The 17316-nt window shown below is 48.8% G+C and overlaps 2 protein-coding genes across 4 annotated transcripts in view; one reads left to right on the top strand and one right to left on the bottom strand.

The window, feature by feature from the left end:
* LOC139102638 (roundabout homolog 2) overlaps window positions 1-16374 on the bottom strand; it is a 91832-nt gene extending 75458 nt beyond the window's left edge. The window contains exon 1 of the mRNA XM_070656703.1: window positions 15241-16374. Within this exon, the coding sequence (XP_070512804.1) occupies window positions 15241-15307 (67 nt within the window). The 5' untranslated portion in view covers window positions 15308-16374. The remainder of the gene's footprint in view (window positions 1-15240) is intronic.
* LOC139102640 (uncharacterized) overlaps window positions 1-17316 on the top strand; it is a 132826-nt gene that overhangs the window by 78060 nt on the left and 37450 nt on the right. The gene's annotated exons all lie outside the window — the stretch shown is intronic.

Here is a 17316-nt window from a genome sequence, read left to right as displayed (position 1 = left end):
TTTCTCACTCGTGATTTTTGTAAACGTACGTAATGAAATCTTAATCTTTTACTCTGCGTTAAATAAAGCGGAAAGGGAGAAATGAGAAATATATATGTAATATATACTTTGCGCGACTACGGAGGCTCCGTAAAAGCTGTAGCGATCGAAACAAAGAATTAAGCGTGCGTTTCTAACTGGAGGGCTCCGGTACACGCGGGACAATAATGTTGGCGACTTGGAAAACTCGCCACGTGTATGTAACACGCGCGTTGTTCATTTCCTCCTCCATTTCCGATGGCGCCATTTAAATCGCAACTGCCCTAACTAACTGGAAATCGAAGTCCTGCACCGCATTCCCATCCTCAAGGGGTATGTCGACAAAATGCGCGTGCGTGTGTTCATCCGTGCGAGTGTTTATGAAGGCGGGAGCGAGAGAGAGATAGAGAGAGAGATAGCACTCGAGACCCGTTTGCCACGGAGTTTGATTTGTCCTGAACAAGCCCGCGCGACGAGGAAGAGTCCTATCTATTGGCATTAATATATACGAGAAATTGCTCGAGAGACCCAACGAAAATCGATGGGCACCATTAAACCTAACAAAGAACTGCTTGGCGTTCGTGCGCGCCCAATTGCATAAGCGCGGAATAATGCAGTTTTACACAACGGAAACATGAAATGAAATTTGCAATTATAAACGGATTCATCGTTTATACCCTCATTTCGCGTCGCAGTATTGTACCATCCATCATTTACATTCGCATACGAGACATCCGCTGTGATACGTAGACGTGCAATTCGTATCGCGTTCGCGTTGAAAAAAAGGGAAAAAACATTTAGCTTTGATTTTATTAAACGCTCCAAATTCGTAAAACCAACAATTCTCATCAATTCAGAGTTAAAACGAAATACGTACCGCCCGGGGGTAGAACGTACAGAGGGGGAGGAGATCGAACAAAGCCTCTTCGCCGATTTTGATTAATTTTTCGGTATTTTGCTAGAATACCGTTTTCATTTTTTTTTTTTTTTCTCCCTTTTTTTTCCAGAGTCTCTAAAATGATCACGTGCTAAAATGTAAAATATCAACTGCAAATGTATTGATCTCGCGACTCGGATAATCCCGCGGAAATCACGTCCCGGGGAAAATATAATTTATTAGCCCCTTTCTGCAGCGATCGCCGCAAAATTCGCGGATTGCGTTACGCATAGGAATACGGGAATTTGCCGGCGCCCGCTTTGTCCCGCGACGGTGAGATTACAGTATCGGCTGCCGCGCCAATCGCGAAATTTTAATTCCGACGCTCGCCCTGCCGCTGAAAACTTTGTTTTCCGACCCCTCCGCCCAACTTCGCTCTTTTCCGCCCGCGGCGCGTAATTACATTACACCTACGTCGCAACAGATGTCATCGCCGTTGATCTATTAAATAACGTGATTTATGGGGCGGCGTTCTCCCGGTATCTCGCGCTCGGATGCTCTCCCATGGAACTCTCCCAAGGCTCGGCTCGAATCGAGGCGAGTCTGAGCCCCGGCCCTTTTTCTCGCGTATCTCTCAAGCTCTATCGCCGTTCTCGAGCCGAGCCCTGCGCGTACACGCCGCACTTCTCGCCGACGGGGCTCCGCATGCGATTTTCTTTTGTTTCCGCCGCGCGCGTCGTGCAGAGAGACGGGAAACAATGGCTGGTGTTCGTGGCGAAATTAAAACCGCCTACGGACTTTTCATATTTCGCCGACGAGCCGAGTCTTCGCTCGTGGCCCTCTTGCGCTAAATCGCCCCTAGGCGTTTCTCGTTTCATTTCAGCTTCCAGCGTGTATCAACCCGAGAGCTACGCGAACTGTATACACGGAGCGGGGGAAGGGTGAATTTTTTCCCTTTATAGAAAATACTTTCGAGATATTCGCAGTCTATTTCTCGTCGACGACACAACGTTAATGTAATACTTCCACCCCGATAACTCCGCGAATATCAAATCGAAGATCCAAAGACTCTGGTAAATTATATTACGGAATAACGCTTGTTATCTCAAAAGATTTCATCCGTACTAATTTAATTCAACCGGAAGCACGAGTGAAAGACTCACTTGAAAACGCCCACCCAGCTGTCGAGATCGTACGCTTTGGGTACGTCCAGAAATGGTCAACGTTACACGCGCCGAATTGCAATTACTCGCGGGCGCAGGCTTGCTTCTTGAGCGTTATTTTCCACGCGGCAATATTACGCTTCGTTTTCCCCGTGGCGCAACGAAGACATCCGAAATGTCGGATTTCGTTAATAAAGCACGATTTATTGTATTTAGTTGATTTGTTGCCGGAAGGCAGCGCGATTCAATGGAGGGTTGATTCGTCCGGCACAATGGAGCTCTTCAGGTTTACCGTCGGGATAAAAACCAAACTCATCTCCCGTGGCGAGGCGGTACGTACGGCGCCGGGCCGCGGCGCGTCGGAGCCGGGAATATCCGTCCGACAGGAAGAAATTGCGTATGCGACTCCCGACAGCCGGAGACGTAATATTCTCATTGTCGGTACATAACAGGCGCCGGGCACTTCCGCGCGTTTTACGCCGCGAGGGACGGCAATCGATAACTTTTTAAAGCGGATAGGCCGCGCGGCCGAGCGAGCTCAGGAGCCGAAATAACGCGCCGCGACGCGGAGCCGCGACGTAAAGTAGAAATAAAGTCGACATTTTCTCTCCCATCCCCGTCTCCGTAGGATTCCGGCGGAATCGTAACGCAATACTAGTATACCACTTGGCGTATCTAACGGTATCGCTACCGGGTTTCGCAAATGCAATTCCGAATTCCGGACGTACTCCGATATTTGGATATCGCTGGGCCTGATATTGGAATATCCGGATGATTCAAGCGACTTGAATTCTCTGAATATCGCGCGCGAACGAAATTTTGTCATTTTTATCTCGCGAATAGACAGAATAGTAATGTCAAACATGTAAATTCTCCGCGTTTCCTACTTATCCGTAAATTTCAATTGCTAAAGTGAAAATTGGAAAATGCCCCTTTACCGGTCGAATTTACTGTAACAGGCTGGCGATTCGGCTTTGTAATCTTTAAGAGACGTTCCTCCGTTTCGAGCGGCGAGGAATATCACGACGTAATCAAATCGGATGGGGTAACATTAATCCCGAAATAATGACACGCGCGATACGGCGAGTGTTTTCCCAACGGCCGTTGGCGGTACTAGTCTTAATAGCCATTCTACTCGTTGTTCGCCTGATGACTTGGCGTATGGCGTCACGACCGCGATGTCAGTATTGATTTACCGTCGGTTTGGTGGCTCCGGCCCGCTATCTCACTCCATCTCTCCGATCCCACCTCTCCTCTCCGCCATGCTCTCGCTGGCGCTTATCATTCCCATTCGCTCTAATTCGCCATTTCCTCCCTTGTTCTGCCACGGGGAGGCAAGTCTGAAGTGGGAAGAGGCTAAAGAAAGACCGGGCGAGCCGGCCGTTAGATCGATCTACGGAGGGAAGGAGGACATTTGGAGTGCCCTCGCAGATTGACGTTATGGCAGTTTCGACCTCTCTCTTTTCTTTCCCTCTTTCCATTTCAGCCCGATGACGACGACGGTGGCTACCATACCCACCACCGGTGGAATATTTGCGCGATGACTCGGCGCGCGCATTTCACGCGCGCGCGAACCGAAAGAAAGAGATGCGAAGACCGGCTTCGCAGCTAAATGCGTGCGATTGCACGCACGTGTGCGTGCGCGTGGGTGCATCGGGGGATTGCGGAATGAAAGAGGCAGACGGACGGAAAGAAAAGAGGCGAGAGAGAGAGAGAGATAATTCTCTTTCTCTCGGCAAGCTTCCAAAGGATCTTTTACCACAGAAATACTTAATTACAACGCTGCCGGTAGTTTAGTGTGATTTTAATTTGGTGGCGGCGGCGGCTCTCTCGGTGGCCTCCGGGTTAGCTCCACTTCTCGATCGTTATCTTCTTTTGTGCGTCTGAAATTATTACGGTCGCGCGGCTACGTCGTCCCGCTAACGAACGGGCTGATTTCTCCGAGAACAAGTGGAAGAAAAGGCGACGGCGGTATGCGCCGCGCGTCGCGCGCAATTAGATTTAAGCGGAAGATCCGCTTTGGAAAAATTGCTTTCGCTTTATCGACCTGTCAGCGGATCTATCTCGTTAAAGATTAATTTTTCATGGCGCAATTAACGGATTCGTTTATTTATAACAGTATATGAACTCGATGCTTTTAATTGATTCTTCCAGCTAATAACATTATGTCAATCATAATAATATAGCGGGCTATAAGTGATGTCCGATAATCGACGTTTTGCATAGGATAATAATCCTTGCAAAAGATATCGGAATTCCCCCGTCGGAATTTTTTGCGGAAAATGCCAGCGCCGCTGACGTTGTTCTTTCGGGTAAAATGATGTTATTTCATAGCCTTAGGCTGAGAGAGGAAAAAAAAAAGGGAAAAAAAAAGCGAGAGTAGGAGAAAGAAGGAGTTGAAATATTTATACTGAAACTGACCAAGGGTAAAGGGTCTGATATTTTTTTGCCGTGAAAAATGACAATAGAATCTGGCACTCAAAAAGTTAATTAGACGTCACGTTTCCGCGCGATTAAATTTTAGATAAGAATAGTGGTAATGGACGTTGAATATTTAATTTTGATTAATTTGACAATTAGGACCGCGCTTTAAGTCTTTCTCGTTCGCTGGAATTCTATGAAAATTAAAGTGAGAAAAATATGTGGGGAGGGGCGAGAATGAGAGTGAGAGTGAGATTTTGCTATCTATACATGAGTAATTATTCCCTTGATATCGCTATTTACGGCGCAGGAGGGAGGAGGAGTCTACCGCGCCGCGATTCATTGTACTTTGGCTGACGATATCGCGCGGAGATGATTAATTGAAATATTGTTTTACATCGTCGAATACGCGCGTCACACAAATCACGGTACGTACGACGGGCGCATAAAAAACTGCGAAACTTCAGTCAAAAGAATTCAAAGTGGCGGTTGATATCTACCCGATATCGATTACCGATGCCTACTACGGGCTTCGAAATACTCGTGCCCGTACTCAATTGCGTATTACGGATACCAATACCCTCTGATTGCGTATTATCGATACCTGGGACGCGCGTAGAGAGCTTTAAATCCGTGCTCAAGTTCATCGATTGCTAGCTGAATAACGGCTGAGACAGAACGAAGTGCACAGCTAATGCGCGACGAAATGATAATCTGCGAAAAATGAGGGACTTTTGGAAGCCGAGCGTGCAGGCCGACATTCGTGCAAATAAAATAAAACTTGCAGTACACGCGGTATAAACGAATGATTTGTTGTAACGTAAAAATATCGATGTTTTCTTTTATTTTCCGTATATATTTTTGAAAAATTTATCAAATTTAAATACATTTCAATCGTTCTCTTCCTTTCTCTCTCTCTCTCTCTCTCTCTCTATATATATATATATATATATATATATATATATATATATATATATATATATATATATATATATATATATATATAATTTATCTTATACGTATCGATTTATTTTCCATGCTTTTTGTACTTTATTCTCGTGCTATCTCGGCGAATATCTAACGATCGACGTGGCCAAAATCACCCGGTATAAAGAGCAGTCACGTTCTCAGGAAGGGTGTCTTGTGTGCGCACAGTTGCCGTTGGTTCGTTGACGAAGGGACGGAATCTCGCGGCGCGCACCCTTCGGGACTCCTTCGACAGGGTCGCCGAAACTTATAAAAAAATAAGACCGTTTCAGGGAGAACTAACGTACGACCGTTCCTCGCAAAAGGGGCCCTTTCCCGCGCCGTGCGAGCGGAGGGAAGCTCATCTCTTCCCTTCCGCCCACGCCGAACCTCAACCATTTCGCCTGCTCCTCTCGCACCCTCTCGCCCTTTCCTCCCGTGCGCGCGCACGCATACACCTGTACCTAAAATGGCGATGGGTAGAAAGAAGCCGCTTCCCTCGCTCCCGGTTTTCTCTTTCTCTCTCTCTTTATCTATCTCTGTCTCGCTATCTCGCCGCCCCAGAAGAAATTGTCTTACGAGGCGCTCTTATCGATCGTGCGTTTTCCCCCTTGCGATTCTCTTCTCGCACCCCACATCTTCGGCCTTTACGGTCGAGAAAGGGAACTTAACGGGGTCGAAGACACCTTCGGGCCGTACATCTTTCACGAGTCCTGCCGCGCTGTATCCGCGCCGGGTAAGACGCCCGTACTCTCTCTCTTCTCTCTCTCTCTCTTTCTCTCTGGACGAGAGACAGAGAGTCAGTCAGTCTGCCTGCCAAGCAGCCAGCCAAAGCCAGCCATCTAGCCCGCCAACCAGCCGCGTGTGCCAGCATCGAAATTGTCTGTCGCGACAGAGCGGCGCGCAACATCGAATATTAAATGCGCCCTAATCGCGAGCGACAGGGTATAATAGCGCAATAACAAGATGATCTTGGAATATCGAGACTCTACCCTTCTCAAGAATGTCGCCGTACGCGAAGGGATTACTTCGCTCTCGACCGCAACGCTATGCGGAAAGTTAATGGAACGTTTAATCGCGGGAGTTGCCTGACGTTGAAAATTGTCGCTCGGTTTATTGCGCGGTTATTGGGTTGAAGTAACATACATTGTAACGCGGCAGGCTCATTATTATCGCTAGAGGTAGCGCGGATAACGACGCAAGTACAAATGCGCTTAGCTTGAATAGAGATTCAGCCCGAGATCTCGCAACGTGAGAGAAATTTTTTTTTTTTTCTCTCTCTCTTTTTTTTTCTTTGCTACCGAGGAAATTCGAATGCGGATTAGGCAACTTCTATTAACGGATCGATGGAGAGGAAGCGGCGAATCAAAAGACACACTTACGCATTCGCTTCTCGCTTAACGATATTGCTACGATCTCTATCTAACCGCGGTGAAATTTTCAGGCCGCCACGCCAGTTTCCTTTGTGCCTCTCTTCCGCGGCTACTGTTTTCTCTCTCTCTCTCCCGATGCATTCATACGGGCCATCTGTGTACGCGTTCAATCTTGATAGAGAGGCCCGGGCCCGGCGCTGTATTATATCCGTAATGGTACTCGCGCGAAATAATAGGACCTAATACGCCCTTTCGGAAGGCGACGGCGAAACTACTCTGACGGAAATACCTCTTGCAGAAGAGTGGCGCGCAACGAGAGAAAGAGAAATGAGATGGGCGAAGGGAGCGAGGGAGGGAGGGAGGGAATGGAGGAAGAGAGAACGCGCTCTCACGCCGGGTTTCTCCGGCTCCTCGCCGGGCGAAGTTCAGAAAACATCTCGGCGCTCGAGCGGCGTGGAAGGCCTGCAACGCGCTCGCGAACAACGAACTCCTTTGTCCGATATATCGCGCGCGATCTTCTGCGATCTCTCGGTCACTCATCATCGTCGTCGTCGTCGACGTCGTTACGCGCGGCCGGCAACAAAACGTAAGCTGTTGCGCCGCGAACAGCCGATTCCTGTCGCGGTATCCCGGACTCGTAGCCCCGTTTCGTTAAATTAGTCTCTTTGATGTGTCATACGTGTCACGGGCGCTCTTTCCTCCTCTTCCCCCTTTCGCTCGCTCTCAATTTTCTCTCTTTCTCTCGTCCTAATCGCGCGCTACTTTAGACAGAGCTTTCTTTCAACGCGTAGCGCGCCGCAAACGACCAGCGCGGCGCGACGCGGTGAGTTTCCAGCCCTGGAAATAAGCCGTTTTCCGAACGTCTATTTTAATTGGCGGGAAGTCAAAAGCGCGTACTCGTGGAAAATCGTCCGCGCTGCTCGGGCCGGCGAGGAGCGCCTCGTCGCAATTATTTCGGAAATAATACGATGTTGCCTGGAACGCCGGAAAATTTGCCGCTAAATATCGCGGAAATTAGGCATGAAATTGAATTACCGTTGAAGCGCGGGAATAACGTAGGTCCATCTTAATACAAAGTTGATTAAAATTATGAAACCGTATCTTGTGTGCAACCGTCCGCTGGAGAATAAGAGCGTATATTTTTTTTTTGCGCCGGAACAGAATTTGATGGGCGCGTTTAATAAAAACTACCGTGTACATTTCCGACTTTTGCCAGTGCAAATACTGGTCCTATTACCGGAGTGAATCAAATTACTGACGGCGGGGTCGCGTCAAATAAACGAGGCGGACGTTTTCTTGTCCTCGGTACGACGACGAGGTGCTTCACCGCCCAAGGCAGAGACAAGATCCGCCGTTGCCTGCTTTACATTCTCGGATTTGTCGTACTCGCGGGCGCGAAAGTCCCCGACGCTGTTTTACATTCCACCGGTTAAAGCGCGCTCAAGTCTCGCTTTTGTACCGTATGAAATAACTGAAAATCCGCGCCGCTCGTCTGACGGCCCGCCCTTCAAAGTCCGTCACCTTCGTTCTCCCATTAAATCTCGAACGAGAGAACGACGGAGGTGTTTGCGGTAGGAAAGTTTCACCGTGCGCTCGCTAGACTGCACTAACAGTTTATTTAACGACCACCGCCACGTCGTGAAACGTAAAATCGCGTTCTCAGCAAGTTTTTTTTTTTTTACGTCACTCCGCCGGCGACATCGACCGCCCGCTCGGCCTGGCCAAACAATACCTTTATTAAATGGACAGCGTATCATGTGTCATTTAATCAGACGGCAAATATTCGGACAGTCTCGAAATCAATCTATCAAAAAAATTTTTTTTTATCAATAAAAATATACTTAAACTTTTTATTATACTCCGATGAAAGTGTGTCAGGAAAGATTTGTACGAGTTATCGTCGGGGGGAGAATTGATACAAAACCAAACAAAAAAAAAAGAAAAAAAAAACAAAAAAAAATCTGAAAGAGAAATATCGCGATAAACGCGACCGCATGCTGCGATGCGTTAAGCGATACAGAACGCCGTCGATTTCGATTCTCGAACGTGTAATCTCCGCGATTAATTTCCAGGGCCCGAATTCGCCGGGGTGCCAGAACGACACGCGTATCCCCCTCGCGCGTACGTGTCGCGGCCCGTGAAAGATAACGCGAAGTCACTTGTCATTCCGCGCGAGAAGGGCCCTGCCTTCGAGCAAGTTCTGATCAGCCCTTTTTAGTCTTCATTCGGATTCCTCGCCGGCGACGCGGGCGAGTGCGAATGGCAGATGGCGAGTAAAAAAGGGAGTGAGCGAAAAAAAAAGGAGAAAAAGAAAGCGAAAAAGAGAGGACAAAAAAAAAAGAAGAGTCGGGACGCGAGAATGCATCCTAACGACACGCGGCATATCTCATTGGAGTGCTCGATGCACTCGCGCACACGTGCTAAGGTGCGAGGGGACGGGTCGAGTGTGTGACGAAGTAACTAACATTCCTCTCGTGGACGCCGCAATATGCGAAAGACAACATGCAGCCGTCCCATTCCGTTATCCCTCTCCGCCGTGTTCATTCGTGTCTCGGTATTCACCGTACACGGTGTTTCGCGAGATTTGCATCGAATTCCCCGATAGTGTATCGTCTAATCGATTGAACGGTCTGAACGCTCCAGATCTGTCGTCGCGAATGTATTTAAACTTTATTTTTAAAATATTACCCTGTCTCGCAAAAAATAGTAGAAATAAAACCGTCGTTACTGTTTTATCGATTTCTCTCATTTAAATGCAAAGGTTTTTCAATATTTTTCTGCGCCCTTAAATTTTTTATTACCTCAAATAAGCTCCGTAGCCGAGGACGGATTTCAGATTTTTAAGAGAATTCTGCATATAATTTTTTAAAATTGTTATTAAAATAAAATTATATTATGAAAACTCAATATTCCGCCGAAGTGAACTTTATTTGAAAAGTATCAATGGGCGAGCCCTTACCTTATTAAATATTTTCAAAGGTTGTACTTGGTAAAATTAATTAAATTATATTTCGGATTAAAAACAAAAATCGACTTTACAAACATTAATGTTGAGCGTTTTACGGAATTAATTATTCATAATGCATTAAAACGAGTCGTGCTCCGTGCCTGTTACATTTTCGCGTCGCAATACATATCGCGTACATTTATATGCGATAATCGGATCTTTAACAACGAAGGTCGTGTAATTTCATCAGGTCTATTTCCTATTCGCTGCCTGGACGGAAATGGACCTAACTAACCAAGTTAATCAGTAACGTGAATAGAGAACTCTGCAGTTGTTTCATAATTCAAACTATACCCAACTTCTATAGACTGTATATGGAATACGATCGATTTATAATATCTGTCATTATGCCAGCCGGTCGGGCGCGATGCGGTTGACAAAGTGGCTCTATCGAGATACGCTTCAGCTTTCTATTATTATCGGTATCGCACTTATTAGCTGTAGCGTCGAGTTCTTTTTTTTATTACATATATATTTAATTCATCAAAATATCGCGTTAATTTTTTTTTCCAAATTTAATTGATTACCGCTTTGTACGTTGAATCCGATTAATGGTCCCTATTATTACGAGCGAGCGCGTGAAATTGTACGAGCAAATGGCGAGCTTCGTTGAACTTTGTCACGCCGTTCGACGTGGCTTAATTGCATATCACGGATATCAATGTCGAGCAAAAAGGACCCAGCGCGCGGCAGAGGGGCGGCCGTTTACGCCAAGTGACGCTTTCATCGAACGAGGAGATACTCTTTCTCTTTTTTAGACTGCCGTGTGCGCCGTAGCCTCGCGGACTCGAAACTCTCGGCGTTATCCACGTGCTGTTTTTACGAGCGAGCCGAGCGAACCGCGGAACAAAGACCATATGTACACGTCAGTCAGTCGCGAAACACTATCTTTAGATTCCTACTATAGATGGTGATTAATTATTCGTGTGTACGCGTCCGCGTTCGTTGTCGTTTGACACAACGACGGGGGGAAGAGAGAGAGAGAGAGCAAAGAGTCGGCAACCTACTGGTGGTCGTCTTCGTCATAAATTATTCATCCGCGTGCCGTTTTTGTTTCACCGGCCGCGTATACGCGATATCCCGAGAGTGCGGGTGCATCGATAAAGTCGGAACTGGTTCACGGAGCGTTGCCTCGCCTCCCTCGTTGCGTCTCGCTGTTAACCGCACATCCGCGGTAACCTTTGACGACCCGGCGACGAGTATAACTCGCGACTCGTCCGGTCTGGTCAGAGTTTCCGTTCGGCAGGAAGCGGTCGTCAAATTGACAATCGATTGTCAGCGCAGTAATTTAAATCTTTTTAAATGCCCGAAGCCTAATATCGTAGCTTATTAAACGTAACGCAGACGCCGGGGGAAAATGTCTAGGCCAAAAGGATGGCTCTCGACCGGAGATATTTCTCTCTCGTTCTAATGGCTTTATCTTGTTCCGACGGTAAGTCCGGACGGTTTCAGGAGCATTTTTCGCACCGCGCGTGGTGCCCGACGTTAACGCTAAACGCGCTGGCGTGATTAAGACGACAATTTATTGCGACGATACGCGGAATGCCGCGGATCGCGACGCTGCAGGTAACCACGCCTAGTTGGCGGTGCGCGACGACGGTTTCTAGTTCGCTAACACTTTCATCGCAAGTATGCCGGGTGGGCTTCCACGAGGTGGAGGCAAAAACGCACGGTAAATGTATTTTATGTCTCTGCCGCGACGTAAAAGGCTGGGGGAGAGCCCTGGTATCGGCGGCGGCGCCGGCTCGCGGCCGGGAAAATGCCTCGTAAAGTTATGCGATGCGAAAATTTCGGCGCCGGCGTTCACACATGCGAGCGAACGGCCACCGTACGTGGACGAAATTTCCTACTCGCGGGCTAGTTTCGTCGAGAACGTCCGAGACGAAGGACGGTGACACGCGTGTTTTATACCCTATAATTTAAAGCAAGTATAACTTAAAAAAAAATAAACCTGAAATTTACGGATTTTTCTGGCGCGTTAAAGAAATGCTTTCCGCGAAAGCAGTTCAATTAAACTATTCCCGGTTACTGCGCTCAAGCAAACTACTCTCTCGCGTTTCAACTACCTCTCTTTCCGCGCGGCGCTTTCTAGCATATTATTAGAGAATCCCGATCGTAAGCCTCACCGTAAGAACCGGGATGCGCATTTAACTCGCGTCTTATAAAACTGTCACTTGTACATCCTCGCTTATACGCGCCTGCTGTTTGGGAACCGGTAAATATGGCGCGAGGCTGAAAGAGAGAACCTCCTGTGTGAAAAGGATCTCTAAGGGAGCATGAATAGTCGGAGGAGCCTGGATAGCTTCTTACGTGCGCGCGTCAGCGTGTACGGACACCTGCGAAAGCAGAGACAGCTTTTCTTCTCGTTGTAAGCCACGGGTTTTCTCCTTTTTCTTTTTTTTTTTTCTTTTTTTCCCTCCCTTTTTCTCCCTCGGTACGCATTGTCGTCGCGGCGGCGATTGAAGGAGATTAATCGCGGCGTGCGAGAGGGATCAATCGCCGTAATGGCCATTTAAAACGTGTTTCCGACCGACGACGACGGATCGCCTCGGCGCCACGTAATAACCAATAACACGGCGGCAATTATACTAGGACTCGGTAAAGTAAAAGGTGAGCGGCGGCTGTGGGAGAATTAGAAAAATCGCGAATTAAAAAGACGAACGCGGAAACGAGGTAGTCAACGTGATCAAAGCACTCCGCGGAAGAGAAAGGAGAGAAAGAGAGAGAAAGGGAGATACTTGTGGAATTGCGCGAGTAGTTGCGGGATAAACTTGGCTCAATTTATCATTTACACATTGTCCAACGTGCCTTTAACATAATCGTCGCGTGCCGCCCGCCCTTATTTCCAGCACACGCGCATAATTACGGGGAAATCAATATTAACGTCCAGCGAGCTCGCGGCATGCCTCCTTAAGGAAATACAAATAGTTGCCCGAGCGATGAATATTACCTCGCCCAATTCGCGAAATAGAGCCGCGTACCAACAAGACGGGGAAAGCCCATTTAATTTATGGAAGGGAAAAAAAAGAAATTTTTATATATATTTTTCCCGATCAAACGATAACGAATACGCGAATGCAAATTCTTCCGAGCGAAACTGTGGTTTAAACACTCGAGCCACGTATCTCCCGGCGTGTAACAGGAGGGAGAGAAGCTACATTTAATTTCGTTAACGCATAATTTGCGTTCGTGGTCCGCGACGAGACGGCATCTCCTTAAAAAAAGAAAAAAAGAAAAAAAGAAAAAAAAAACAGAGAACAACTGCGGCGAGGGAGAGACGCGAAATGTTTTGAAAACCAAATGCCTTGTCTATGTGCGCGCGGAGCACAATGCCGGTGGACGCATAAGAATGGAGGCTCGGGGTTTTGCTTGAATAACGATAAACATCGCGTCGCAAACAAAAATAGAGCACGGGGAAAGAGCCTACCGCGTTTTCGGCGCCGTCGTCTATTTTTAGGCGGTTGCTGCGCGGAAACTACTAAAATAAATAACCCGTCCGTCAGAACTTTCCCTTAATATTCGTTGAATCTTGTTTTTCTCCCAGCAGCCGATATCGGTGGCGATAAAACGCGCCGTGTAACACCGCGCGCGAACGAATGCCGCCACACGTTCCGAATATACGGGAATCATTTTTGAACGAGATGGCGGCATAAACGCGCGATTTCAAAACATAGCGGGGCACTGCCATCGGCGGCTTATTCGCCGCGTTTTCTATTACGCGGATTTTCAAAAAGCAATTTGCCACGCCAGAAGCTTCGTTCCCGGCGATTTTCGCGACCGCGGCGCGAACCGACGTAAACGCGCTGCAATGCGATTTCTCCGGACGACGTCGCGGATTCTTTTCGTAACAATTTAAAAAAACAAAACAAAAAAAAAAAAACAAAAAAAAACCCGAGTCGGCTCGGTAATTAATAGCCGTGCAGCCGCCGCGAATAATCGGTCTGCGCTTTGATTAATAAAGCGTTTTTCGGCGGAAAAACCGGCGACGGGCGTAGTGGGATTTAATAAACTCACCCGTCGAAACCCGCGTGTGTCATTCTCAAAGGAAGCGAACTCGCCCGCTAATTAGAGACACGGCGGGAGAGGGGGGAAAAAAGTGAAAATCATCTGGGCAATATAACGAGTCAGAGTTCAAGATAAAAGCGATATCTCACGAGCTATCTGCTGCCGGCGGGGTCAGATGCGCCTCCATCAAAGTAATTGAGGGTTAACGGAATTGATTTCGGGCGAAATGACACCGGTGCGTAGACATTAATAGAGGCCGCGAATCGAAACGCCCTTCGGAAGTCTTTAATAATCGTTCCCCGTTTAAACGATTAAAAGTTGCTATGCAGTTTAATCAATTATATATATGTATATATTATTTGTTGCGCGACTCCGATGCAATTAATAATAAAAGTACGCGCGCCGTGACGCCGCGGTAAAAGTATACAACGGGGCGGTTGCTCCTCGCAAATTGCAGTTCGTCCTACATTGCGACTAATTACGTGTAACCGATATCGCAGCCCGGGTCGTCGGAAACCGAGGGAACAGTTTATCTCGCCCCGGCGCAGCCTCCCTTTCTCCCTCCCCGATCCCTGCATTTTTCGCCTTTCCCTGCATCAGGGAGAGCGGCGAAAAATTTATCCGTTTGTTACAATCGAGACGTAAATCGTCATCTCTTTCCCCTTGGTTTCCCGTCCCGCTTGATGCCCGCACGAATCTTATCTCCCCCGGTTTATCTAAAACGCAAATGTTTGACTACGTCGACGTAATGCGCGAGTTAATCTACTTGCATAAAATAAATACTTGAGAGATCAAACGCGCGAGATATCGACGTGTCTCTCGCGAGGGGAAACGACGCTTCGAGAATACTCCCCGTCAACCTGGCAACAAGAACGCGCCGTTAACGGGTCCATTTTCCCCCGGTGACTTTAACCGTGACACTTGAGTGCCGTGCGCGCTCTCGTTACGCGCGAACTCGATTTGCACGGATTCGGCGGAGCGACGATCGACGGCGAAACAACGGGAGGGCGGGCGCTGGCAAATCAATTTATGCGAATAGGATTCACCACCGCCGTCGGAGAGCGCGACGCTGAATCGAACCGTTCTGGCGCTTTCGGGAGAGCAATTCGCGCTCGCATCTGTTCTAAACGCGATCGACGGGGCGCGGCGAAGAGGGAATTTTCCGTGGGAAAAGCGGGGAATTTCGCTTAAACGACGTCGAGCGGCGTGCGACGGGAACACCCTGTATATACAATATTATTTACGCACGGCGCGACGCGCGCGCGGGGCACGATGGACCGTAAAAGCACGCCAGGGGGAAAGCCCGAGGGGTGGCGACAGAGGGGGAAAGGGCGAAGAGGGAAAGTAGAAACGCCGCTCGGATGAGCGAGAACGGGGGCGGGAAGGGGGTGAAAGAGAGAAATCACGTACCTTGGACCGTGATGCCGAACGCCGCTAGCAGGAGCAACCGATCGATCAATCCGCGGCACATCTTCATTAATGTATCCGAGGGCTGCCCCCGTTGCGCGTCGTACCCTTTTTCTTCCCCGTCGTGCTTGTCCGAGGATCGCACACGCGTTTCGCGCACACCACCGGAGGCTCCGAGGGGGGTTAGGGTCGGAGGATCAACACTCGCGCGTCATCGGGCCGTCGGCCGACGCTGTCGATCTCGTTTCAGCGGCGAGTCGCCACGTTGACGGACGGTTTCCTTTCCTTCCTTCCTTCCTTCTTCTCTCCTCCTACCGGCACCTCACGAGCACACTCCGCGAATACTTTTTGGCGCCGCGTCTTAACGCGCGCGGCCGCGCGCGCACGCCCGCACACGCGTCGTACACGGAAGTATACCGTTCGTTTGCCGTCGGATCACTTGGCTCTCGTTGCCTACTTCAGACGGCACGCACGTCGCGGCCGGTCCGCGACCGCGTCTGCCATTGCGCGGGGTCGAGAGCGGCGGCGAATATCCATTTCCCTTCTCTTATTCCTTCGCGTCAGCGTCGTATCCGTTACCGATAATCGCGACGAGCGTAACTGTCCGCGACGGACGGCGTGAAGCCCACAGGGTCTCTTCGGCGAGCCTCTGCTCCCTCACGGATTGATCGATGCGCGCATCGTCGCGACGGCGAGTGTCCGTTCCGCGGACGCTACGGCGAGGGGGAGAATAATCCGAGTTCTCGCGGTCAACTAGTCGCGCGCGCGCCGCTGCCTTCTCCGATGATCCATCTCCTACGCGCGGTGGAGGCCGCGATCCACGATCGATGTTTTATCACCAGTCCGCGAAACGACCGTGTCACTCGCCGTAAAGCACTGACCCGTCGGTCCGTGGACGCGGCTCGTCGCAGCGTCGTGCTAGCGCGAAAAACGAAAACAGAAGAAGGCGAAACAAGCGAGCGCTACGTGACGTAGCAGCGACGGTGACGGCGGGAAAAAACCGAGCGTAAAACGACGTCACCAACGCAAAGGCCGATCCACGACTGAAGCGGAGGTACGCAAGCGCTTTCATATTTACTCCACCGTCCAACGCCACCAGCGACACCCGGGAGAACTAAACCCATGCTCATGTACAGGGTGATCCGGGCGAAACGGGGTTTTTTTTTATCCCTCCGTCTCGGAAAACTGTTAGAGACGAAACGACCTTTTTTCGCCGTTTAAGATTCGCCGGAGCTATCTCGGGGACGAGCGGAGTTCCGCTTGCCGGGCCCCCGTTAAACAAAAAGCTAATTCCTTTATTCTTTCAATCCGGAGGCACTTTTTTTCTAAAGACGATTCGAGTTCGCTCATCAGCTCGCGGGCGAATTATTAGGTAAGATCGGGGAGGGAGGGTTTTATTTCAACATTTTTCTAATATAAAATACTCGTCTTCCAAGGACTCTGTTCTTCGCGCGTGGAACACGACGAAAGGAATCGATTACACCGCTGGGTTTCGAGACTGGTCGGGGTCGATTAAATTTAAACGAAAATCTGCAAAAGTACGGCTCGGCTTCGCGTTTTCGATCCGCGAGAAAAGTGCATCGTTTTATTTTCGGTCTCGATTTGAATCGCGATGCTCGACGACAATATTCTTAGACGGAATCGCCGAGAGGAGGGTCCATTCGGCGTTACTGCCCGATTTATTATTAAAAAGATAAGTTTCAGCGTGGAGCTTTATTGACATTTCGCGCGTTGCACTCGCCCCCTCCGCGCGATGAAAATTTCAATGATGGCGCCAGAGAAAGTACGAGCTCGGAGATAACTGTATTCCGCGAATCGAGATGAAGATGTGGAGGGAGCGTGTCGGATTCGAGGCTCGTAAATAAATCACTGTTCGATATCGTCCGATTTATTATCCAGACGATAAGCCGCGCGAACGGATCCGTCACGCTTGCAATTATAACCCGGGTGACCGTTTCAAATTTTGCGAGACACTCGATTTTCGATTTTTCATCGACGCTTTCGACGTATCCTCATTGCGCGTCGCGACGCCTACGTTAATATTACCGAATACTTTTGTATGCCGACAAAAGATCTCGA

Source organism: Cardiocondyla obscurior, linkage group LG05 (assembly GCF_019399895.1).
Source record: "Cardiocondyla obscurior isolate alpha-2009 linkage group LG05, Cobs3.1, whole genome shotgun sequence".
Classification (NCBI taxonomy): domain Eukaryota; kingdom Metazoa; phylum Arthropoda; class Insecta; order Hymenoptera; family Formicidae; genus Cardiocondyla; species Cardiocondyla obscurior.
The sequence above is the reverse complement of the archived record's forward strand: the minus strand, read 5'-3'. Positions and strand labels throughout refer to the sequence as shown.